This window comes from Sarcophilus harrisii, chromosome 1 (genome assembly GCF_902635505.1).
Source record: "Sarcophilus harrisii chromosome 1, mSarHar1.11, whole genome shotgun sequence".
Classification (NCBI taxonomy): domain Eukaryota; kingdom Metazoa; phylum Chordata; class Mammalia; order Dasyuromorphia; family Dasyuridae; genus Sarcophilus; species Sarcophilus harrisii.
This window is the reverse complement of record NC_045426.1, coordinates 475,859,098-475,880,056: the sequence shown is the minus strand read 5'-3', so window position 1 is coordinate 475,880,056 and position 20,959 is coordinate 475,859,098. Positions and strand designations below refer to the sequence as shown.

The 20,959-nt window shown below is 32.4% G+C and overlaps 1 protein-coding gene across 3 annotated transcripts in view; it reads right to left on the bottom strand.

The window, feature by feature from the left end:
- The window catches only part of PRKDC (protein kinase, DNA-activated, catalytic subunit), a 153,934-nt gene that overhangs the window by 33,441 nt on the left and 99,534 nt on the right, over positions 1 to 20,959 (bottom strand). For all 3 annotated transcript variants that reach the window (XM_023496026.2, XM_023496027.2, XM_031946427.1), the window contains 8 exons: positions 20,007 to 20,138; positions 17,093 to 17,272; positions 10,196 to 10,404; positions 8,600 to 8,738; positions 4,738 to 4,926; positions 3,811 to 4,035; positions 2,834 to 2,942; positions 1,331 to 1,442 (listed from right to left, as the gene is read on the bottom strand). In XM_023496026.2, coding sequence (XP_023351794.1) covers positions 1,331 to 1,442; positions 2,834 to 2,942; positions 3,811 to 4,035; positions 4,738 to 4,926; positions 8,600 to 8,738; positions 10,196 to 10,404; positions 17,093 to 17,272; positions 20,007 to 20,138 — 1,295 coding nt within the window. The remainder of the gene's footprint in view (positions 1 to 1,330; positions 1,443 to 2,833; positions 2,943 to 3,810; positions 4,036 to 4,737; positions 4,927 to 8,599; positions 8,739 to 10,195; positions 10,405 to 17,092; positions 17,273 to 20,006; positions 20,139 to 20,959) is intronic.

The following is a 20,959-nucleotide window of genomic DNA, read 5'->3' as shown; positions in this document are numbered from 1 at the left end:
GTGGGGAAGTAGAGGTCGAGGATGTCAAGCCAAGGGCAGGAGCAGAAAAAATGAGCACACAGTACAGTGAAGTATAGGGGCTCTTTTTTGGAATAAGAATCAAAATTCTTTATGTAAAGTTGACTTTGCATAATGCAAATGTATGTAAAGTGAGAACTGTCTGTATGCTACCCACTGCCTCCATTTCCATAGGATGAGTGTAAACTCACAACTTTATATTTTAATGAATTTCTTAGTCCTTGTGTTAAGGTCAAAAAGTATTCTCATTGTTAGCCTATAACAACAGAATACCTAAGGTCCTAGAAAAATACGAAATGTGTATTCCTTTAAGCAAGAAGTTTTAAATTCTTTTAATGCTTAAAAGCTTAACTCATTTGACTCTTAAAAAAAGAAAGACGTTCAGGTTGTGGCCACTTGCTAAATGCAGTATGATTAATATGATACATCCAGGATATAATTTGTGTTTATCCTGACTAAGATCCAAGAAGAGTTTTGTAAATGTTATAAGAATATTCCTTTGATTTCAGTGTCGAGTCCTATTTTAATTACAGAACCCAAATGAATGAACTGAGCATTTAGAATAGATGATTAAAAACTGGATGGCTGAGCACTAAGAAGTTAGCAGGAATACAAAGAAAAAGACCCAAACACAGAAGAGGTGATCTTCTCCGTGGGTTCACTTGGTGTTTCCTTTTCTTTCTTAATTGGAACTGGTTGTTTTCATGGAAGTAGGAAGGTATATCACCTTTTCTATATTCAGTGTTTACTGAATAATTATAATCACAATTACTGAATGAGAAGGCATTATATAACTGGTAGAGGCTTCCTTGGTTCAGTTCTGTTACCTACAATGTAATGCAGAGAGGCAGAGGGAGATGGAGGCTAACAAGGAAGTAGATGTGCTGCTGCTGCGGCTGCTGCTGCTGCTGCAAACATTGTTCCTCTCATGTATTCTACTCACTGATGCTGCCACTGCCAGAAACAGCTTCACTTTCAAAACCCTGTGTAAAGCCAGGATCCAGATGCAAGGGATTCAGCAGAAGCTTCAACATTGTGGTGAAGCACTTGCTTTCTTTACTTAGGCTTCTGAGGGGAGGGAGGGAGAAGGGGAGAAAAGAGGGTGTAGGTTGGCATGTTAGGGAGCCAAAATGGATAGCTAAAAAATCAAAATTTCTATTAGAAGAAAAAAATACATAAGATCTGCACAATAAGGGATACCTATATTTTTAATCAAACCTCAGCTTTTTGTACAATTTAAAAAAAAAAAAAAGGCAGTTTGGAGAGTTAAGAAAATAATCTTCAGTTAATTCTTCTGATTGTCTCATCTTACCGATTTGTAATGATGTCATCCCAGATGTTCATTGGGTCCATTTTAGCATCTGGATATCTGTTTGTCCAGATTCGCAGAAGTCTCTTAAGGGGAGCTTGAGATGATAAATTACCTAAAAATAATTTTAAAGGATGACTACACCCATAACCCAACGCCAAACATCAATCAACAAAGTGGTGATCAACACCAATAAAAAATAAACCCAGCTTAAATTTCTTGGCTTGAATAGGAAAAAACTTCTTTTCTGAACAAAAGAAAATTCAAAGTTAACAATTTATTTTGGCTTTTTAAAAAATTCAATTATTTGAAAGAAAGAAGAAATAGAAATAATTAATAGAATCATATATTGCCAATATTTTCTCAAGTATGGAAGAAAAACTGGAATGGAAATAAATGTACACTGATGATGAGTACATATATTTAATCTTTATAGTAATAATTCTCATTAAACCTAACCTTTTCATAACTAATATTCAATGCTCTAGTTGCTAATTTTTCTAGTTAAATCAATGGAATAGAATTTTAAAATATCTATTAATGTACTGCTTAGGCAAGAAAAGAAATATGAAATAAGACTAGAACTTTTGTTCCTAAGGAGTTTATAATGTAGCAGAAAAGGTATTTATGCAAATAATTAAAATATATGTAAGAGAAAATACTATGAAAAGCTGGAGAAGGATGAGATGACCGCTGGATATTTGGGTCAGGAAAAGAATAGGAGAAGGTAGTATTTAAGCTGGAAAGGAAAGTAGGATTTCAACTAAATCTAAAAAAAAGAAGTAGGATTTCAACAAATACAGACTTAGATGTAGAGGGAAACAGAGATTAAAAAGAGAAAGAAGATTCCAAACATAGGGAAAGTATGGACAACAGTATGAGGGAAACATGAACAAAATAGTAATTAGTCTAATTTTAAATCTAATTATATGGAACATATAAAGGGAAGCAGTATAATAAAAAAGAAAGGTAGATTAAAGCTAGATTATGGTAGCCTAAAGTGCTATATTGAGGAACATGTACTCTGGTAGAAAATGTATAGGCACTGAAAGTATTTGAGAACAAGTACAGTAATATGGTCAGATTTGTGCATTAAGTTTCATCTATAGGCCTGTGTAGGGCACAGAGGAAGAGACAGACACTTAAAAGCAGAGTTATAACTATAACAACAAAGAATTTTGATTCTTATTCCAAAAAACTGGTGAAATGTCTACTGAGTAATTTTCAAAAGGATTTTTAGTTTTAGACATTTAATAAAAGTTAAGTACAAGAACACAAAGTTGCCATCATCAATCTGAAAATTACTTTTAATATTTTTTTTAAAAATTTAAATTTTGATTCACTACTTCAAAATTTTAACTTTATCAAAATTACAATAAAACTCCTGTTTTAAATTTAAAAGTATTTCATAGATTCACAAACATAATAATATATATTTTCTACTAGCAAAATGTCAAATTCTCCAAAATATAATTACACAGAAAAGAACAATAAGAAAAAAATTACCTTGCTTACTCATAAAGTTGACAAAATCTTGAATTTCAATTAAAGCTTGCACAGACTGTAGCTTTGTTAATCTACTTTGGTGCAAAAGAGCATCAATACTGGAATAATTCTAGGGAAAAAATATTAATACAACACAAATCATAGTATTAAAAAATTCAACATACTCCCTTAAGCATGATTGTCTATAATTATTTCACAGAATCTGAAGCAGTTAAAAAAAAAACTTTCGTAAATCCAGTTAATAATTGACTTTTAAATAATTTATATTTAATAACTTTATATTGATACTATATATGTTTATTACATATTTATGTTCTTCACTGAATATATCTCCTTCACTCACTCATTACGAGTAGGAATTGTTGCATTATTTGTGTCTGGCAAATAATAATTAATAAATACTTGATCGATTTTGACAGATCTAATTTATTTAAAGACACCCAAACCACAAAAACATCATCTGTTAAATCTAATAACATCTAGTTCAATGAAATAACTAATAACTACTTGTACACAGGGAGGTCCAAGACACTTAGATGAAGACAGAAAATGCATCTCAAACAGGGAAGATAAGAAAAATATTCAAAGGAAAGGAGGAATGGAAACAGGTTAAAAACTCCATCTATATCTTATTCCACAGAGAACTGTCCTCCATACATAGGACAGTTCTCTGTGGAATAAGATATAGATACAGTTGCTCTGAATGAGTATCTTAGAAAAAAGCAACTAGATGTTTTAAAGGATTCTGAGGAAGTCAGGAATATAGGAATTAATGAATAAAGAAAAAGAACAAAAACAATTTTAAGTATAAAGGGAAAAGAAGAGGAAGAAAGAAACAAGTGAAAAGGAAGGAAAGCAAAAAGAAGAAATTGATGTTAAAGAAATAAGGACAACGATTTATTAATAACATTTATAATTTTTTATGAGAGTTAATTACTAGTATTTTTAAACAGCACATCAAAATATATTTGTATTACCTGCATAAAAACCTGAATGCTATTTTCAATATAATATTTTGCTCTGTCAAAGTCATCCTGCAAAATGTAAAGAAGACTCAGTTCCTGGCTATAGTGAACTTCTATGAGTGTCTTCTGGGGTTCTTTCTTCATGGCTTCATCAATGAATGTTAAGAGTGATTGGTCACTGGCACCCTGAAGCAGTAACTTTAGCTTACTGCGAATCATGTATGGTAGATAAGTTTCCTAAAGAAAAGAAAAATCTCACTGAAATTAATTATATATATACCTGTGTATATATAAAATCAGCATTTAGTTCTTGATAGTATCTCAGGTAAAGGTTTGAAGATTAAATGATTTTACTTAATTGTTCAAACATCTATGTTTAGAAAGAAGCAAAACTGTAAAGGCTCTGCTTATTTCATTATAAATGAACAATAACTGTCTGAAACACACAGAAGCATCTTTCCCTAACATATTAAGAGTTAGGATATCCCATGCAACTTAAGATTTCCAAAGAGAAACAAAAATGATAGCTAAATGAAGCCCTGAGGAAGATAATTCAAGTAGTTGAATTTTAATATTATTTCATACAGGTCATGGAAAATGATATTTAGCACTAGTCATCAAGGATAATTTGTGATAATAGAAGCAATAGAAAAATCATTGCACAATCATAGGAGGAATAAAAAAGTTCAAATTTTAAATTAGTTTCATCTATGTAGAAAAGACTAGCTAGAAGAGATTAAAAAGGCTTCAGTACAGTAAAGAAGGTTATTCTATACATTCTTAAATATATAAAAAAACAACTTTAAGATTTTAATTAGTCATAGAATATAAGTAATTATGTAGAAATACATGATTTAAACATTTAATATTTGGATCCAGAATCTTGAATTTAAGTATTAATTGTATTTCAGTCATCTTTAAAAAGGAAGTTTTGCAAACCTGATAAAATGGCTCACTCCACATTTTGCTAAGGTCTGGAGGATTTTCACTATCAACATTGATGGTAGAACAATATTCCAGTGACTTCCATTCAGTAAGATGATTATAACATTCAAGTGCAGCAAGTTCCCAAAAATCCTTTTCAGCTTCTGTCGGGTCACCCTCTAACCACTCTTGTGTATTTAAAGCCTAAGGAAAAAAAGTTGCTAAGATGACAGGTATAAAAAAAAAAGAAAGACTGGCACTGGTGGGATCATTTACACATAAATACATTCTCACATCTAAAGAACTGGAGCAACAAACTGGGAGATTGTGATTTTTGAATGAAAAACCAAAACCAAACACACAAAGTGAAAATGAAAAGAAGGACCTCTTACTACAGATGTACTGAAAGGATGCTAACCAAGTAGTTTAGCCTTTTTTGAGGAGTTAGCAATGCTATCAAATATTGGGAAAGTTTAAGAATTTAGCAACCTATTCAAATATCTAACAAGTTCTTAAGAGTTAATTTGAAAAAAAAATCAGAAATATGACATGAAAAAAGCAAAAGAGCACTCAGACACAAAAGTATTTTGGTTTTAGCTTCCTCATTTTGAAAAAGAGTAGTTTAATTAAGTAATTTCAAAAGACCTTTTGGCTCTAAAGTTATACTATAAATATTACATTCTACATACGGATAAAGGAAACACTGCCCAAATATATTGGAAAGAGTACAGAAAAAATGGCAAAAAAGATTTTTTCAGATATTGCTAGCAATGTTTTGCTATAATTTAAAACTCAAAATATATTTAGCATATTATTCTAAAGTAATACATCACTGCAATTAATCCAATTTTTGTGAGACTCTTACATGCAATTCTTCTATTCACAACTATAAAAAACATGTGGTGGCAATGAATAAGCCTCAGGAAAGAAGTCATTGTAGAATATTAATTCCTTAAAAGTAAGACTGTTACTTGTCCTTGGTATGCCTAACACTCAGAATAGTGGTCTAACATATAATAGATGCTTCAAAATGCATGTTGAGGGAAGCTGTAGAAAGAACTTTAGAGCAAGATACCAGAACCACAAAGATCTGGCTTCTTTCAATGTATCAAGATTCTTATGAAAAAAACAGAAATGAGTTAAAAAAAAAAAAAAAAACCCAAACCTCAGAATAGAAAAGAAGGTATATTAACATTCTTTAATTAAAGAAAAACATATTCTGTAGTAAATAAATACTTGCCGATCACTGTCAAATCCATTTTGTATAAAATAAGAGGCCACAGAACTATTTAAATTGTAAATTGAAGTATGAAGACCATTAAAACTTTCACAGATCTGTGATCTCATATATGTGGGTTTCTTTTAACAATGAATTTATTTCTTATTTGATAGATAATAGAAGCATATAAGTAAATACAATATATTTTTAAAAGATTGTTCCCATTTTGTCATCTTTATTAATCTGAATATTTGTGAGGTGAAACTTCCAATGTTTTAAAAAAATTTTCCTTTTGTAAAATAAAAATTGCATTTTATTCATGCCTTTTGTTTTTATATCACATCTCTCGAAATAAATCTACTAGAGAATCACCCTTTGTTATAAAAAACAAGAGAAAAAAATAAAACTAACCAACTTATCAGATGAATCTTAAAGTATATGCAATATATTCCACATTGACATATTTGCCTCTATTTCTTGTTCAGTTGAATATTCTCTCCCTAGTTATGAATAGTATTTGATCTCATTCACTACAAAAAAATTTTTTAATAATGTATCTTTTATACTCAGGCTATATATCCATGTTAAACTTCTTGCATTATAAGGTACAAGATGTTAGGCTAAGCCTAATTTTAAACAATTCTTTCATTTTTCTTAGATCTTGTCAAATAGAAATTGTTTTCCTTAAGTATGTATGTTCTCAGGTTTACTGAAAAAGTTATTAAGTTTGATTACTTTTATCATTTTTGGTTTCTCTAACCAATCAATATTTTTGATTGATTATAACCAATTTCTGTTTGTTCAATTTTCAGCTAATATCAAAAGTTTGGATAATTATTACTTTATAACAGCATCTGAAGTCTTAAAGTACCATTCCTTCTTTATTGATACTTTCACAGGATTGTGTTAATTTTCATTTCTATAAGTATTAATAATCTGAAACATCTTTTCATATATTTACTTATTTTAAGAACTTTTTCAAATTTTATAAAGTCCTAATAGCTACCGTACCTTTCCCATTGGTAGGGAGATCAAACAGATGCTACCTGATATAGCTTTAAGTTTTTTTCTCAGCACTTAAGAATGCCTGGCATAGAGCAATCATTTAATTATTGGCTCCTGACTATTGGCTATTGTTCTCCACAATGCCTCCATCTTCACTAAAATTACTGAATATTAAAAAACCACCAATTTAATTTGGAGCATCTCATCAAACCCACGATACTATTTCTTTCTTGTCATTCTGTGCCACAGATGTTGGCACATTTCTCAATGGAAGATGGAGTATTGGGAGGAGGAAGGAACAGAATCTGGAACTCAAAGTTTTAAAAACAAATATTAAAAATTCTTTTATGTGTAGCTGGAGAAAAATAAAATACTAAATGATGAAAAAAAACCAGATGTTGATACAATAACCTTTCTACAAATACTTATATTGAGCACTGCATTACAAAGTCACCAAATATACCCTGAAACTATATTTTGTGTTGCTTTTAGATGAATGATAAAATCAACTCCACTAATTCCTTTATTTGCCTCTCAAAAAAACCCGTGATGCATCTTTTCCATTAAGCTCCAGCTTCCTTTTATCTTCTGGTTTTACTTACAGTGAGAACATCAGTGTTGATACTTTAGGACTATCAAGAAGGACCTCACATTAGAGTGACAACAGTTAATTTTGTAGACAATCTACAAACTATGGGGTTCTTGACACCTTCTGTCTCACCTCCCTCCTTTTCTAGCATTCTGCTGCTATTACTGAACAAATAGAAAAAGACCATACTAGATGAATGGCCATTTTGTACTTTATTTTTATAGGATATCAACATCAAACAATGACCCTAATGATCAGCATTATCTACTGATAGTAAGCCTCTCCATCCTTAGCTAGGCTAGTTCTTAGAAAGCACACAGTTACTATGGCTGGAATGGTGTTCAAAATCTTTACAGCATGCTGAAACCTGCTACAGCTTATGTTCCAGAAACAGTATCCTCAAGAATTCAGTCTATACTACAAATAATCATCTTAAAATGACTACATGAACAATTTAGATTTACCATAAGAAAATAATTCCCTAATAGTGGCAACTGTGAAGCATTACCAGAGTTTTCTAAAAAAGATTGATGCCAAAAAAGGCCGTGGAATTTTCTCTAGAGGACTTTGAAGAGAAATTTTTCATTTTGTTTAAGATCATTTTAATATGTTGTTCCTATAGGCAATGAAAGAAAACAGGTTGGGAGAAGAAAGGATAGAAACTTCACAGTCATTCCAGATCAAAGATTTTTTCACTTGAATATAGAATATGTAATTATCATTTAACTTAAGTTTGAAGGGAAAAAATTAGGTAAACTCATGGTAATCATTGACATTTAAAAAAAAAAAAGACACAAAGAAGTTTGTATATTTTGTCCTCAAACCACCAGATTAAAATATTTTAAGAAATAAATGATGCTAAGGAAATAAATATGAATGTAGTTATTCTACAGCCAAGGAGAAAATTTGAAATGAAAGGATTTGAAAGTTCCAAAAACTCAAACTAATGATTATAGCTGTTCCTCTTTGGACAAATACAAGTGAGTATGTGGGAATTTGCAACTGAATTTTTTTTGCAATTTTTTTTTTTTTTTTGCAGTTTATTTGCAATTGAATCATTTTACCTCATTATATTGTTTAGCAGCTTCAGAATAGTCATTTTTGGCTTCTGCTAATAATGCATTCTGGGTTACTGGCTTTGTTTTAATTTCACCACTGAAGATGCCACGAAGAACATCATACTCTCCTATAGACCTATATAACCTTTAAAAGACAAAAGCAAGAACATTTGAATATGTTTTTAGAAACAAATATAATGGCACCTAAAATCTATGAAAGCATACAAAAACTAACTGGCAAGAAGAAAAAGGTCATTGTTTACCTTACCTAAGAAAAGTTAAAAGTTATTATGACAACAATTTTTATAATTCTGACATTAATAATATTTTAATTATATTAGAATAATTTCATACTTCTTGTGCCTAATATGCAATTAAATTATTCTGCAAATATATAATTTCCAAGGAATGTGTAGGTAAGATGGTCTTATGTATAGTTCTTTTACATTTATACATTTGTCAGCTTCTCATATAAAGGTTTAGAAAACCAACTGCACAAGTGCAGAATAGGCTAAGATCAGAAAGTGGTTGATCATTTGAAAATTATAGAGATTTTTTGTCAACCAACAGTTGAGTGACTTATGGGGGGGGGGGGCACGGCGGAGGGGGTTAGCTGATGCAATGTCAAGCTGCATCAACTACAATGTCAAGAAAGGAAAAAATCAGTTAGAAGGGCTTACACCAAAAACGAAGAATTTGGGGAAGACATGATAGCATTATTAATACACTGTAGGGATTAATCTGTCAGGAAGTGACTCAGATCAGATGGCCATTATGATTATATAGTGTTATATCACAATAACATTTCTTATCTGGCAACCTTACCTCTCAGGAACATAGCTGAGAAATCCAAAGAAAGAAAAGAATCTGAGCAATCCCAAAAGAATATGCAAAATTAAAGCTGATAATCATAACTCACATAGCTTTTTAAAGATGGCAAAAATAACTTTCCTCACAATATCCCTGTGAAAGAGGTAGTGCAAGTATTATACTAATTTTATAGCTGAAGAAACTTCAGAGACTTGCCCAGCATCACACAGCCAGTAGGTGTGTGAGGCAGGAGGATTTTAATTCAGGCCTTATCTACTGGGTTACCAGTCTGTTAAATACAACCCACAAACTGTGGCTAAGAATGAGAAAATGTAGGTTCAAGTTCTATTTATTATCTATAAAATATTTAATCTTTCTGGCAAATCAGGCCCCCATCTACTCTATAGGTTTCACACATTGCTAAAAGAATAAAGCGAAGTTACATAATGCATATGACAATATGTAAAGAACAATAAAATATAATCAACAACATTTTTATGAGTCTAATAAAAAAAAGATTTAATTAAGTTTATAACACTGCAAATTAAGAAAATAAGAACATAATACAGTTTAGAAAGATTTCCATCCAAAAAATACAGTTGGCACTTAGAGATAAACTTCAATTTATTTAGAACATACATACAATTTCAAACACTTCATTTCTCAATGAGATTAGATTCTATTTGTTTTTGGTGACCTATGGGTACAAATTATCACAAAGAAGAGAGCTAGATATCATTGCTAAAATGTATGAAGAAATGAAAAAAGCTCTTGTTCTCAGTCAATACTCACTTTGCAAGCTCAATCCATTTGATGACATCTGGAGAAAGCTGGGGCTTTCCCCGCATTCGTTTAGATGGCGGTTCTTCTGCAGGAGTAAGATGAATCAGTGCTTTTTCAAGAAGGAGGATGCCTACGGGTTGCTGCAAACTGACCAGGCAGCTGGTACTCACAGTGGTTGAGTCAAGGCTGAGGAGCTCTGAGTGCTGGTAACTCATTTCCTGTGAAACCACAAACATTTAATATTTAATTCATGGCACTAGAAGTTATCATCTTGGGAAAATGATCTATACTTACTAGAAGTTAGAGAAAGTTTTGCTCTATTATCAATAAGTCTTTCCTGAAAGTTCAACTTGCTCACTAAACAACATTTTTGTTTTTGTGCTATCATAGCAGAGCTTCACTTAAAGGTATCTACCACCCAAATGAGCAAATCGATAGAACAACACATATCTGCAACTTCAGTTGTAATGTTCTCTCTAAAATGTAATATTCTCTATTATGGAATATTATTGTTCTGTAAGAAATGACCAACAGGATGATTTCAGAAAGGCCTGGAGAGGCTTACACGAACTGATGCTGAGTGAAATGAGCAGGACCAGGAGATCATTATATACTTCAACAATACTATATGATGACCAGTTCTGATGGACCTGGCCATCCTCAGCAATGAGATCAACCAAATCATTTCCAATGGAGCAGTAATGAACTGAACCAGCTACACCCAGAGAAAGAACTCTGGGTGATGACTAAAAACCATTACATTGAATTCCCAATCCCTATATTTATGCCCACCTGCATTTTTGATTTCCTTCACAAGCTAATTGTACAATATTTCAGAGTCTGATTCTTTTTGTACAGCAAAGTAACAGTTTGGTCATGTATATGTATTGTGTATCTAATTTATATTTTAATATATTTAACATCTACTGGTCATCCTGCCATCTGGGGGAGGCGGTAGGGGGGAAAGAGGTGAAAAATTGGAACAAGAGGTTTGGCAATTGTTAATGCTGTAAAGTTACTCATACATATAACCTGTAAATAAAAGGCTATTAAATAAAAAAATAAAATAAAATAAAATGTAATATTCTCGTTTCGGTTTTCTTGGGATCTCTGGGAACAGTCTTGGTTTCAGTTCAGTAATCACAAACAAGTGCAGCCAGATGTTAAAGTCCAAATCCTTTATTATCTCTTTCAAAGTCCTATCTCCTTCACTTGGGGTTCTGCTAGTTTTAGCAGTTTTCTGGAGGCCTTCCAGAATCTTGCTTTCAGTGGAGAGGCAAACGAGGAGAGCCTGCCACCAAGGTTGTGTGAGATGGGATGAATCTGTATGAGTCCAAGGGCTTATGCTTCAGCCTTCAGCCTCCAGCCTTTTGTCCACTTGTCTCTCAATCTCCCTGGCTGAGGCTTCTAGCTTATAAGTTCCACACTGAATACAAACCAATCATTATATCACTAGGAAATCATTATTTGTTGTAGGATTAAATCAGTGCTAAACTAGATTTAACCACTGTCTCCTCAATTCCACTTAGTACTTTGTTTAAAGTTCTGGCCCATAACATCTCCTTGTAGGATTAAATCAATCATACTGAACCATGCTAAATTAGATAACTATTGTCTCTATCAATTCTACTGACTTAGTGCCTTGTAAGAGTCCTTTGTTTCAAGTTCAGAGTTCTGGCCCATAACATCAGTCACTTTCCAAATTTCTAGAATTTTGTGCTAACATAAAAAGCAATTGAGAGGGGCAGCCAGATCTGCAGTGGATAGAGTACAGGTGTAGTGTACAGTACACACACACACACACACACACATACACACATTTTTTTGCTGAGACAATTGGGGTTAAGTGACTTGCCCAGGGTCACACAACTAGGAAGTGTTAAGTGTCAGAGGCCACATTTGAACTCAGGTCCTCTTGACTTCAGGGATGGTGCTCTATCCACTGCACCACCTAGATGTCCCTGCAATAACTATTTTTAAGGAATTTCTATTCCTTCAATATTCATTTCCAAAAGCTTGACCATATAACAATATTTTACTACAGCACTATAAGAATTATTGAATTGATATTTTTATTTCAAACTCAAATTTAAGAGTTGATTATAGGTTATACTAATAAAAAAAAATCAGACTAAAATATGTAATTTAATTCTAAATGCTTCTACTATTACTTTATACTAGTAGTTCAAAAATTTCTGACAGGAAAAAGAAATTTAAAACATAAGGTTCAATAAAAGAAAATTAAATAAAAATTTAAGATCATTATGAATTTATATATTTACATATTTTATATAATATATTATATTATATATAATATATTATATAAAATATATATTATATAATATAATATATAAATATATAATTAATATATAATAATTAATTAAATTTAAAAAAATAAAAAAAACTACTAATTGCAATTACAGATTAGAAACCAAGAGATGAAATGCTTATTGCTAGTTTTTGTTAACTTAGGATGAATGTCTTTAAAGTATGACATTTTTGCCCATTAAAAGTATTTGTATTTCTGAATGCATTATGTCCAGAAAAGTGATGTGGTGAAGCAAAATTCAAGTTTACAAACTTGATGCACTGAGTCGCCATAAAATCTAGACTTTTTTTCCTATATACAGAAATGAATTCTCTTGAAATACCTGGAACCACTTGATTTCAATGTAAAATGAAAAAAAAGAACAAATTCAATTAAAAGCACTAAATATCTAATCTAGAAAGTTAATAAAATATTAAGGTAACCAAGTAAGTTTAGAGCAGAGAAAAAGAAACCGAATATACAGGAATACACAGAGCAAACTTCTCTTGAGAAGTAATACGGTATAGTTGCTGGAGAGCTGGCCATTAAGCCAGGAAGGGCCAACTTCATGATCTACCTGTAACATAAGAGTGGTTGTGTGAAGCTGGGCAAGACATAATTTGTCAGTGATACTGACAACTGACAACAGTATTGACAGTACTAGTGACAACCCCTTAGGACTATAAATTGCAGGAAATGTGCTAAACTACAGGGCAGAAGGAGTTCCTTTACCTAGTAATTCTTAATACCAATGAAATCACAGATGCAGTGCCCAACCCTAAAGAATCCTAAATCAATTACTTGACTTTATTTGTAACAGAAGAGTAATGGACTAGATGGTCTATAATATCCTCAAAGCTTTAAATGTGTGGTCTTGCATGAAAATAATAGAGATGCTCCTCAAGGCGGGGAATGCCAGAACTGTGATATATGTATAAAATGGAATTTTACTGTGCTATAAAAATAAGAAATATGACAGATTCAGAGAAATCTGGAAAGGCCTTATAAGAACTGATGACCACAATGATAAATACAAAAGGGCACAATTCAGAATCCAGAAAACAAGTATGACTTCATAAAACTCAGCCTAAAACATACCACCCACCTCCTGACGAGATAATGGAATAGAAACCAATCAGTCTTATTTTATTGTTTTATTTGACTATACATAATTGTTAAAAAGGAGATTTCTACTTGGCATTGAGGTGAAGAAGTTTAGCATGTACTGACACAGATGTAGGAAAAAGATAGCAATAAAACATTTAAAATGAAGAGAAGAAAAAAAAAAGCAGAATGTGGCAAATAGATAACATCTGTTACTCCCTTGTGAAATAGTATATTTTTTAAAAAAATTAGTGAACATAAACACTAGTTCACTATCTCTTATACAATCTTCCCTAACATACATAGAATAAGAGAATTGAGGTCAGGACATGAATTTGAAACCTACCTCAAACATTTAACTAGCTATCCATAATCTTGGCAAACCACTTAACCTCAGTCTCAATTTCATCAACTATAATATGGCAATAATCACAGTATCTGTATCAAAATGTTGTTGAAAGTTTCAAATGATATAACATTTGTAAGGAAGTTTAAAGCACTATGCAGATGCCAGTTATTGACCTTCATATATAAATTTTTAAATATTAATAATTATATTATCAAAAAGAAAATGATTTTTTTTCCAAGATTCAGGTAATTTGCTGGTCATGAGACACAAACCTAGGTGATTTACTTGGAATCATGTAATGCTATCTTAAATATACTACCTGTTTAAAAAAAAAATAAGAAAGATTCCCTATTTGACTAACTTAAGAGCTGGGGCCATACCACATAAATTATATATTTACGTGTAATTATAATTTATTACAACAGTTTATTTTTCAGAGATAAGCACCATTCAAATAACATGATAAATTTCTAATTAGAATAGTCTAAGTTTACAAAGATTCATCTTAAAAAATAAAATAAAGATTAAAGGCTTAAGTTAAAGCTTTATTTTAATCTTCACTACATCACTTGAAAAATCCAAGAAAGGAGTCAGAAAAACGCCTCAATAACTGGTCTCCCTTTGATTCTTCATGGTATAGAGGTTTGCTTATGTTCTCAAAGGTCCTGGCAGCAAAAGTGCTGGCAGGTTCTACCAGATGGAAAAACTTGAAGTAGATGCTGATGATAGACCTATTCTCTAAGGGCCACCCTAACTACATTTGGAGAAGGTCATCATGAGGATGGCTATAGAGAACTGCAGATAGTGGGGGAACTCTCAGTGAAGTATAAGACCCTTCAGCCCAGAGGGAACCTGCTAACAATATCTGGTTCAGCTCTCATCTCCCCTTGAGTTGTCTCACCCTTCCTAGAAGTCAAGGAGCAGGACAACTTGTGTTCTATTTGAAGCAGAGATACTTGCAGTAAAAGAGGCATTTACACATTAATAAGAGGGTGCTTATTGTTAGGACATGCTCAGTGTGCTATAGTGATGTAATTGTACTAAGGTATTTAAGACTGAGAGAACTTGAAATAAAGGGACTCTATGTTTGATCATCCACAAGGGCTCCTGCCTCATTACTCCTCTAAGACCAAGGACTCAGGCTGGTATCAATATGAGGCCCCAGAAAGTAGGGTATACAGCAGCTCGACTGATGCGATCAGCAGGAACAGGGTAAGTATAAAAACAGGCAAGTGGGAAGATTTGGAAAGGGCTAAACTAGTCACTTTCATTTTTGATCCGAAATGGGATAAATACTAACAAAAGAGCATCCCTCCCAAGAAACGTATGAAGAAGACTTAAGTTAATAGAGAAGCAAGGTTTGTTTGGTAAGTCAGAAGCAGATCAATGAGTTCTTAAATATAATAGAGTGCACGTCTCCTTTGCTTTGTAAGGAGAAAAGATTAGAGCCAGAGATATGGAAAATAATGGGAGAGCAACTGGATATTACAAAACTATGGGTCCCGATTCAATTCTTAAGGAAACATTCCTTATGTAGAATATAATAAAATTAGCTTTAAGGAATCCCACATCTTTTAAAACAAGGAAAAATTTTAACAAGGATGGCCAGACAAGTATGAGGAGAAAAAGCAGCAGGTGGATGGTATTGACAATGCCGGAGGACATGGCAAGTTGGCAACTCTGGAAAGGAGTTAAGTACTTTACTGAGAAGTTTAAGGGTTGTGGTGCTTCTCACTTTCACAGTGAGACTTCACTTATCACTATCACTATCACTTCTGCCTTATTTGAGCATGCACCCCTAACAAGACTTTTTCCGTCAGGTAATTAAAATGGGCCAACACATCAAAAGTGAGCCAGGAGACTGATGAGGGACTTATGAAAAAAGCCTACTATGACTACAATCCCACTTCTCCATTTGTCAGAAAATTTGCCTCCATGATGGACTATTATGATATTAGAGCAAAGTAGGTCTCATAAGATTCAATAGTGTCTCACCCTTCAACCACCTAGAAAAGACTTTGACAGTGCTGTTTGCATTTCTTAACATGCGACTCAGATAACAATCAATGCACAAACTTACTGACCATGCATGCTGTTGGGGGAAAAATAATTGTGTTCCCATAAAACAAAAAACAGGGAATTGTTAAGGACAATGCCTAAGTGTAAAGCGCCAGGTCAGTTCTCTGAAAGCTCCCGAAAGCCTTTGAAAGATCATGGAAGAATTTGAATAGCCCTGTAACACTTAATCAGGAACTAAACTAGAAATTAAGAAAATGATAAGGAATATATGACAAATGGAAAACTATTGTGAGACAAGATACACAAAAAAAGGATGCCAACTAAAGGAGATATGTTATTATGTATCACAACTGTGAAGACTACAAGGAACTAATGTAACATATTGTTACAACCTACCAAATATATATATATATATATATATATATATATATATATATTTGTGTATATATATATATATTTTTTTTTGTGAATATATATATATATATATATATATACACACACACACACACACATATATATATATATGAAACAGGAAAACAAAAAGTATTATTCTTTTAGAATTTGGAGGCTTTCTTATTATTTTTCTACTTTGTACAATATTTTAAAGAAAAAAGTGTTATTTAGGTTCTACTAACATGAATGATTTTTAAGGGTTGTGATTGTGTTTTGAGTTTTCATAAAGGTCTTGAATTTTCAGAACTTAAAAATACCTTGAAGAGATCACTGTGTAGAGAAGTTAGTGATCAGTTCCATGTTCTGAATGGTAAAAGTATTGGTGGTTTTTTTAACCTACAACAATAAAACTTACAATTACATAAATTCTAAATTATGGGAACAGGAAATTGTTGAATAAAAAGCCCAATGCAGTGCAACCAAGTTTCTAAAATGATTTCGGCGTAAGATAAAAGCAAGCACTTTTATTAAAAAAAAAAAATCCTACTCACTCTGTCTCATGTGACCATTACCTTTGCAAAGGGCAAAACAAACTGAACATTTATAAGATTATTACAGACCTATACTCTTCCTTATTCATGATTAGAGTAGTACTTTTGAGACAAAAGTTAAAGTTACAATATATTACATTAAACAGAAGCAAGGAAAAAAATGGCTATGTGAATGCTTTTACCTGGATACAAGAGATGAAAGGTGGAAAGAATAACATAGTGCTACTTAGAAAATAATTGAAGTCCAGAAGCAACTTTTCAGTAATGCTTTTTTTCTCAGATGGGCTCTTAAATTTATCCATCTCTTTTAAAATTCCAGCAAACAAGCTGCCAAAGAGCTGCTTTGCAAGGACTGGGTCTCGCTAAAAATAAAAAGCACAAGAAAGCAGGCATTAACAAACAAAAATCTGAAACAAAAATGATATACTGTCAACACTGCTATAATGAGTCTCATTTAGAAACTGTCTTGCAAATTTACTTTCTCTCAAGTCTATTTTAAAAATTAAAAAAAATTAAGGTATCTTATATTTCAATCCATTGGCTTAAATTTACTTAAACACCATTATTGTTATAAATACTGAAACAACACTGAATACAAGTTTTTATTTTATAGTTCCATGAAGAAAAATTCCTAAATCATACCAAATTTTCAATTTCACAAAAGAAACCAATTCATTAGCCTTCAAAAAAATGTAGGTGAAGTAACAAAAGGGTAATTAATAATTCTACTTTACAAATTAAGAGATAGGAAGTACAAGTCATTTTTTCTTCTTAGAAGCTTCTTCCCTTCTCTCCACTGTCAAGAGTCCTTATTTCCCTGCACTGAGATGCCTTCTGCAAGAAGGCCTCTCTTATCCTCCTAATTACCAGTACTATGGCTCTCCTCAAATTATCTTGTATTTCTCATCTGTGTACTTCTTATACCTTCCATGCTTGAAAGTAGGAATTATTAGTCTCTGTCATGAATAGCAATGCCTAATACATAACAGAAGCTTAAGAAATGTTTACTGAATGGAATTCAATCAGCTTAAATATAGCTAACATTGAAAAATACTTGAATAGGGGCAGCTAGGTAACGCAGTGAACAGAGCACCAGCCCTTAAGTCAGGAGGACCCAAGTTCAAATTTGGTCTCAGACACTTAACACTTCCTAGCGGTGTGACCCTGGCAAGTCACTTAACCCCAACTGCCTCAGAAAAAAAAAAAATTTCAGTCCAAAAGCTGTGGGAGCAGAAAAGAAAAGTACTTGAGTACTTGACTTTGCTTTAAAAGACAGAGAATTAATTACTTTTAAATGATTAGTAATTTCCTGGTGAGAAGAGGACAAAATATCTGGGGGCTCTTGATCACATCAGTCAACTTATTAATGATAGGACAGACCTATTCTTCCAAAAGAAATTTATTTCCCAATAATTACCCAAATTCATGATTTCATTATGAGGTTTGCTCATATGAAATTAATTTTTTCAACAAAAAATAAAAGTGTCTTATCATAATGGTCTTTCATTTGAACCATAAAGTCCTACACTTGCAGTCAAGGAATTAACTGCCTAAGTTCAGAACAGATGTGATGAAACAAGTTTCTGTGAAGAAGACTATGAGGATTTTAGTCTCCTGAAAGCTCAAGATGAATCAACAGAGTGAGATGGCAGCCAAAAAAAGTGGATGCCATCTTAGGCTGCATGGAAAGACAATGTGCGGAGGGGTGGGAAGGGTGTCCTGAGCTATTCTCTGGTCAGACTAGGTCCGCAGTATCTTCTTCATTTCTGAGTAGGATATTTAGGGAAGGACCTGGATAAACTGGAGTATTGAGAAAACAATCAAAATGCACAGAGGACAGAGTGATATAAAGTGGGCCTGAAAGACCTGCCCAGCTCCAATACTTATTAGCTGTATGTCCCTTCAACTCCACATCTATGATCCTATGAAGGTCATAGACTGGAAGGAAGTCATGAGTCAAAGAATCAGCTGAAGCATCAATGAAGCCTTTTCTGTTCTCCCCAAATGAAAGTGGGGACCCATCCCCTCCAATTGATCTTTTCTTTAATTACTTGGCATATACCATATTTGTATTTATTCACTTAACTTTTATGCTATATGTACACACACACACACACACACACACACACACATCAGTAATGGTAGTCTCCCTTAGCAGAATGCAAACTCACTAAAGAAAAGTATGTTTCATTTTCCGTACTTGGCTACCTAATATCTAGGCCAATGTCTAGCACACAGCAGGTATTGATTACCTCAACTATCAGTTGTCTTCAAGTACATTAAGTACTGTAAGAGTAGGGAGTTTACTTGGTCTGCTTGATCCTAGAGTGTAAACTTAGAAACAGTGTACCTAAGCTACAAAAAATCAAATCCAGACTTTATACAAAAGTATTAATAAAGAGACAGTCAAAGATAGAATGGACTGCCTTATAAGTAGAAAAGCCTCTTTAAGAGGCTCAAGGAATAGTGTTCTTCAGATAAAAGAGGGACCGAGGTCACTTCCAATTCTGAGGTTCTTTGTTTCTGTAAATTAATGGCCTCCCATATTTTCTTTGTTTCTGTGGTAAGGGAAGCATTAAGAGAAAAGATGACCAAGGAGTTAACATGCTAGACTGGAAAGAACACTACACTTAGGGACACAAAAACCAAATTCAAGGTCTGCCAGAATCTGTGTGACCTTTGCAAGTCATTTTACATTTCTGTACCTCAGTTCCTTCATTTGTAAAATTAACTGGTTGGACTAAATGATCTTCAAAGTGTTTTCTAGCTTCATATTTATAGTCCTATTACCTAATGGTAAGAGAAAGAAAGGTAACAGACCTGTATATATGTAAGATTCCGATACTACTGAAAAGATGTCCAATAAAACAAATGACATTTTAAAAAGCTTAACCAATGCAAATTGTTGTAGCATTTGTAAACATGAGAAATATCTTGAATTTTAGTACTCAAAATACAAACTACAAAACTTTCCTGCCCAATTTTCTATGGTGTCTAAAATAATTCCTTCTAAATATTTACTTATAGAGACCCAAGCATATGCAAAATATGATTGATATTTAAAGTTTATAAATATGAAGTTAAGGTAGCACTGACCTGAGCCACAGCTTGTAGAGGATTGATTAAACTGCTGTATTCAATCTGAATATCAGGCAAATCTCCTTGACGATAACTTCTATACAAAGTAACCTGAGCATCGTGCTTCATTTTCAATTCATTTTTCATCTCCTGCAAAAAAGAAAAAAAAAGTGAAAAAATAAAATTGATGAAATAAAAAAACACCTTTCTATTCTATTAAAAAGCAAAATACAGGAAAAAATAAAAGTTTTAAAAAGCAACTGAAGATATGAAGCTTCAAAGAAAAGTTTTTAGTTTTTGCATCTATATGCTTCTGTACTTCAAAAGCATTCATAATTTCACTTATAGAGCCTTAATAACAAGATTTAAATGATTTGCTCCCAAATGTAATATCTATCTCCAACATATAAATTCTTTCCAATTTTGTAGGGCTGATCAAAGCTTATGTTCTCCAATGGCATTATAGTATTTTATTACAGCTGAGTACTGATTTAATGATTCCTCCATCATTTGCACATTTAATTTAGTTGCAATAAAAAATAAGGCATTGAAAATCTTTGAACTGCTTGTTCTTTTTTGTCAGTTAACACTTTCACGGTATATTCGTGACTGAATTAATGAATCTATGGAAATTGATGGATATCACTATTTTATTATTTTAAAGTGCGTAATATGAGATTATTGGTTAAAAAGAAACTAAGTTTTCAATTTCATCAGAAATAAATGAGTTTCTGTTTGTCTACAACACCACCAGCACTGAACACTGTGAGGAGTTTTCTATTTCTGTTTTTTGTCAATTTGATGAATATATGGTGGTACCTCAAAGTTTTTTAACTTGCATCTCTTTAATTATATAGGTAGAAATTTTTTCCCCAAATTTAAATATTTTTCTTCCCTCATCTGAAAATTTCTGGTGCAAATCCTTTGCTGTTTACCATGAACAATTTCATTGATGTATATATATTTTGGAT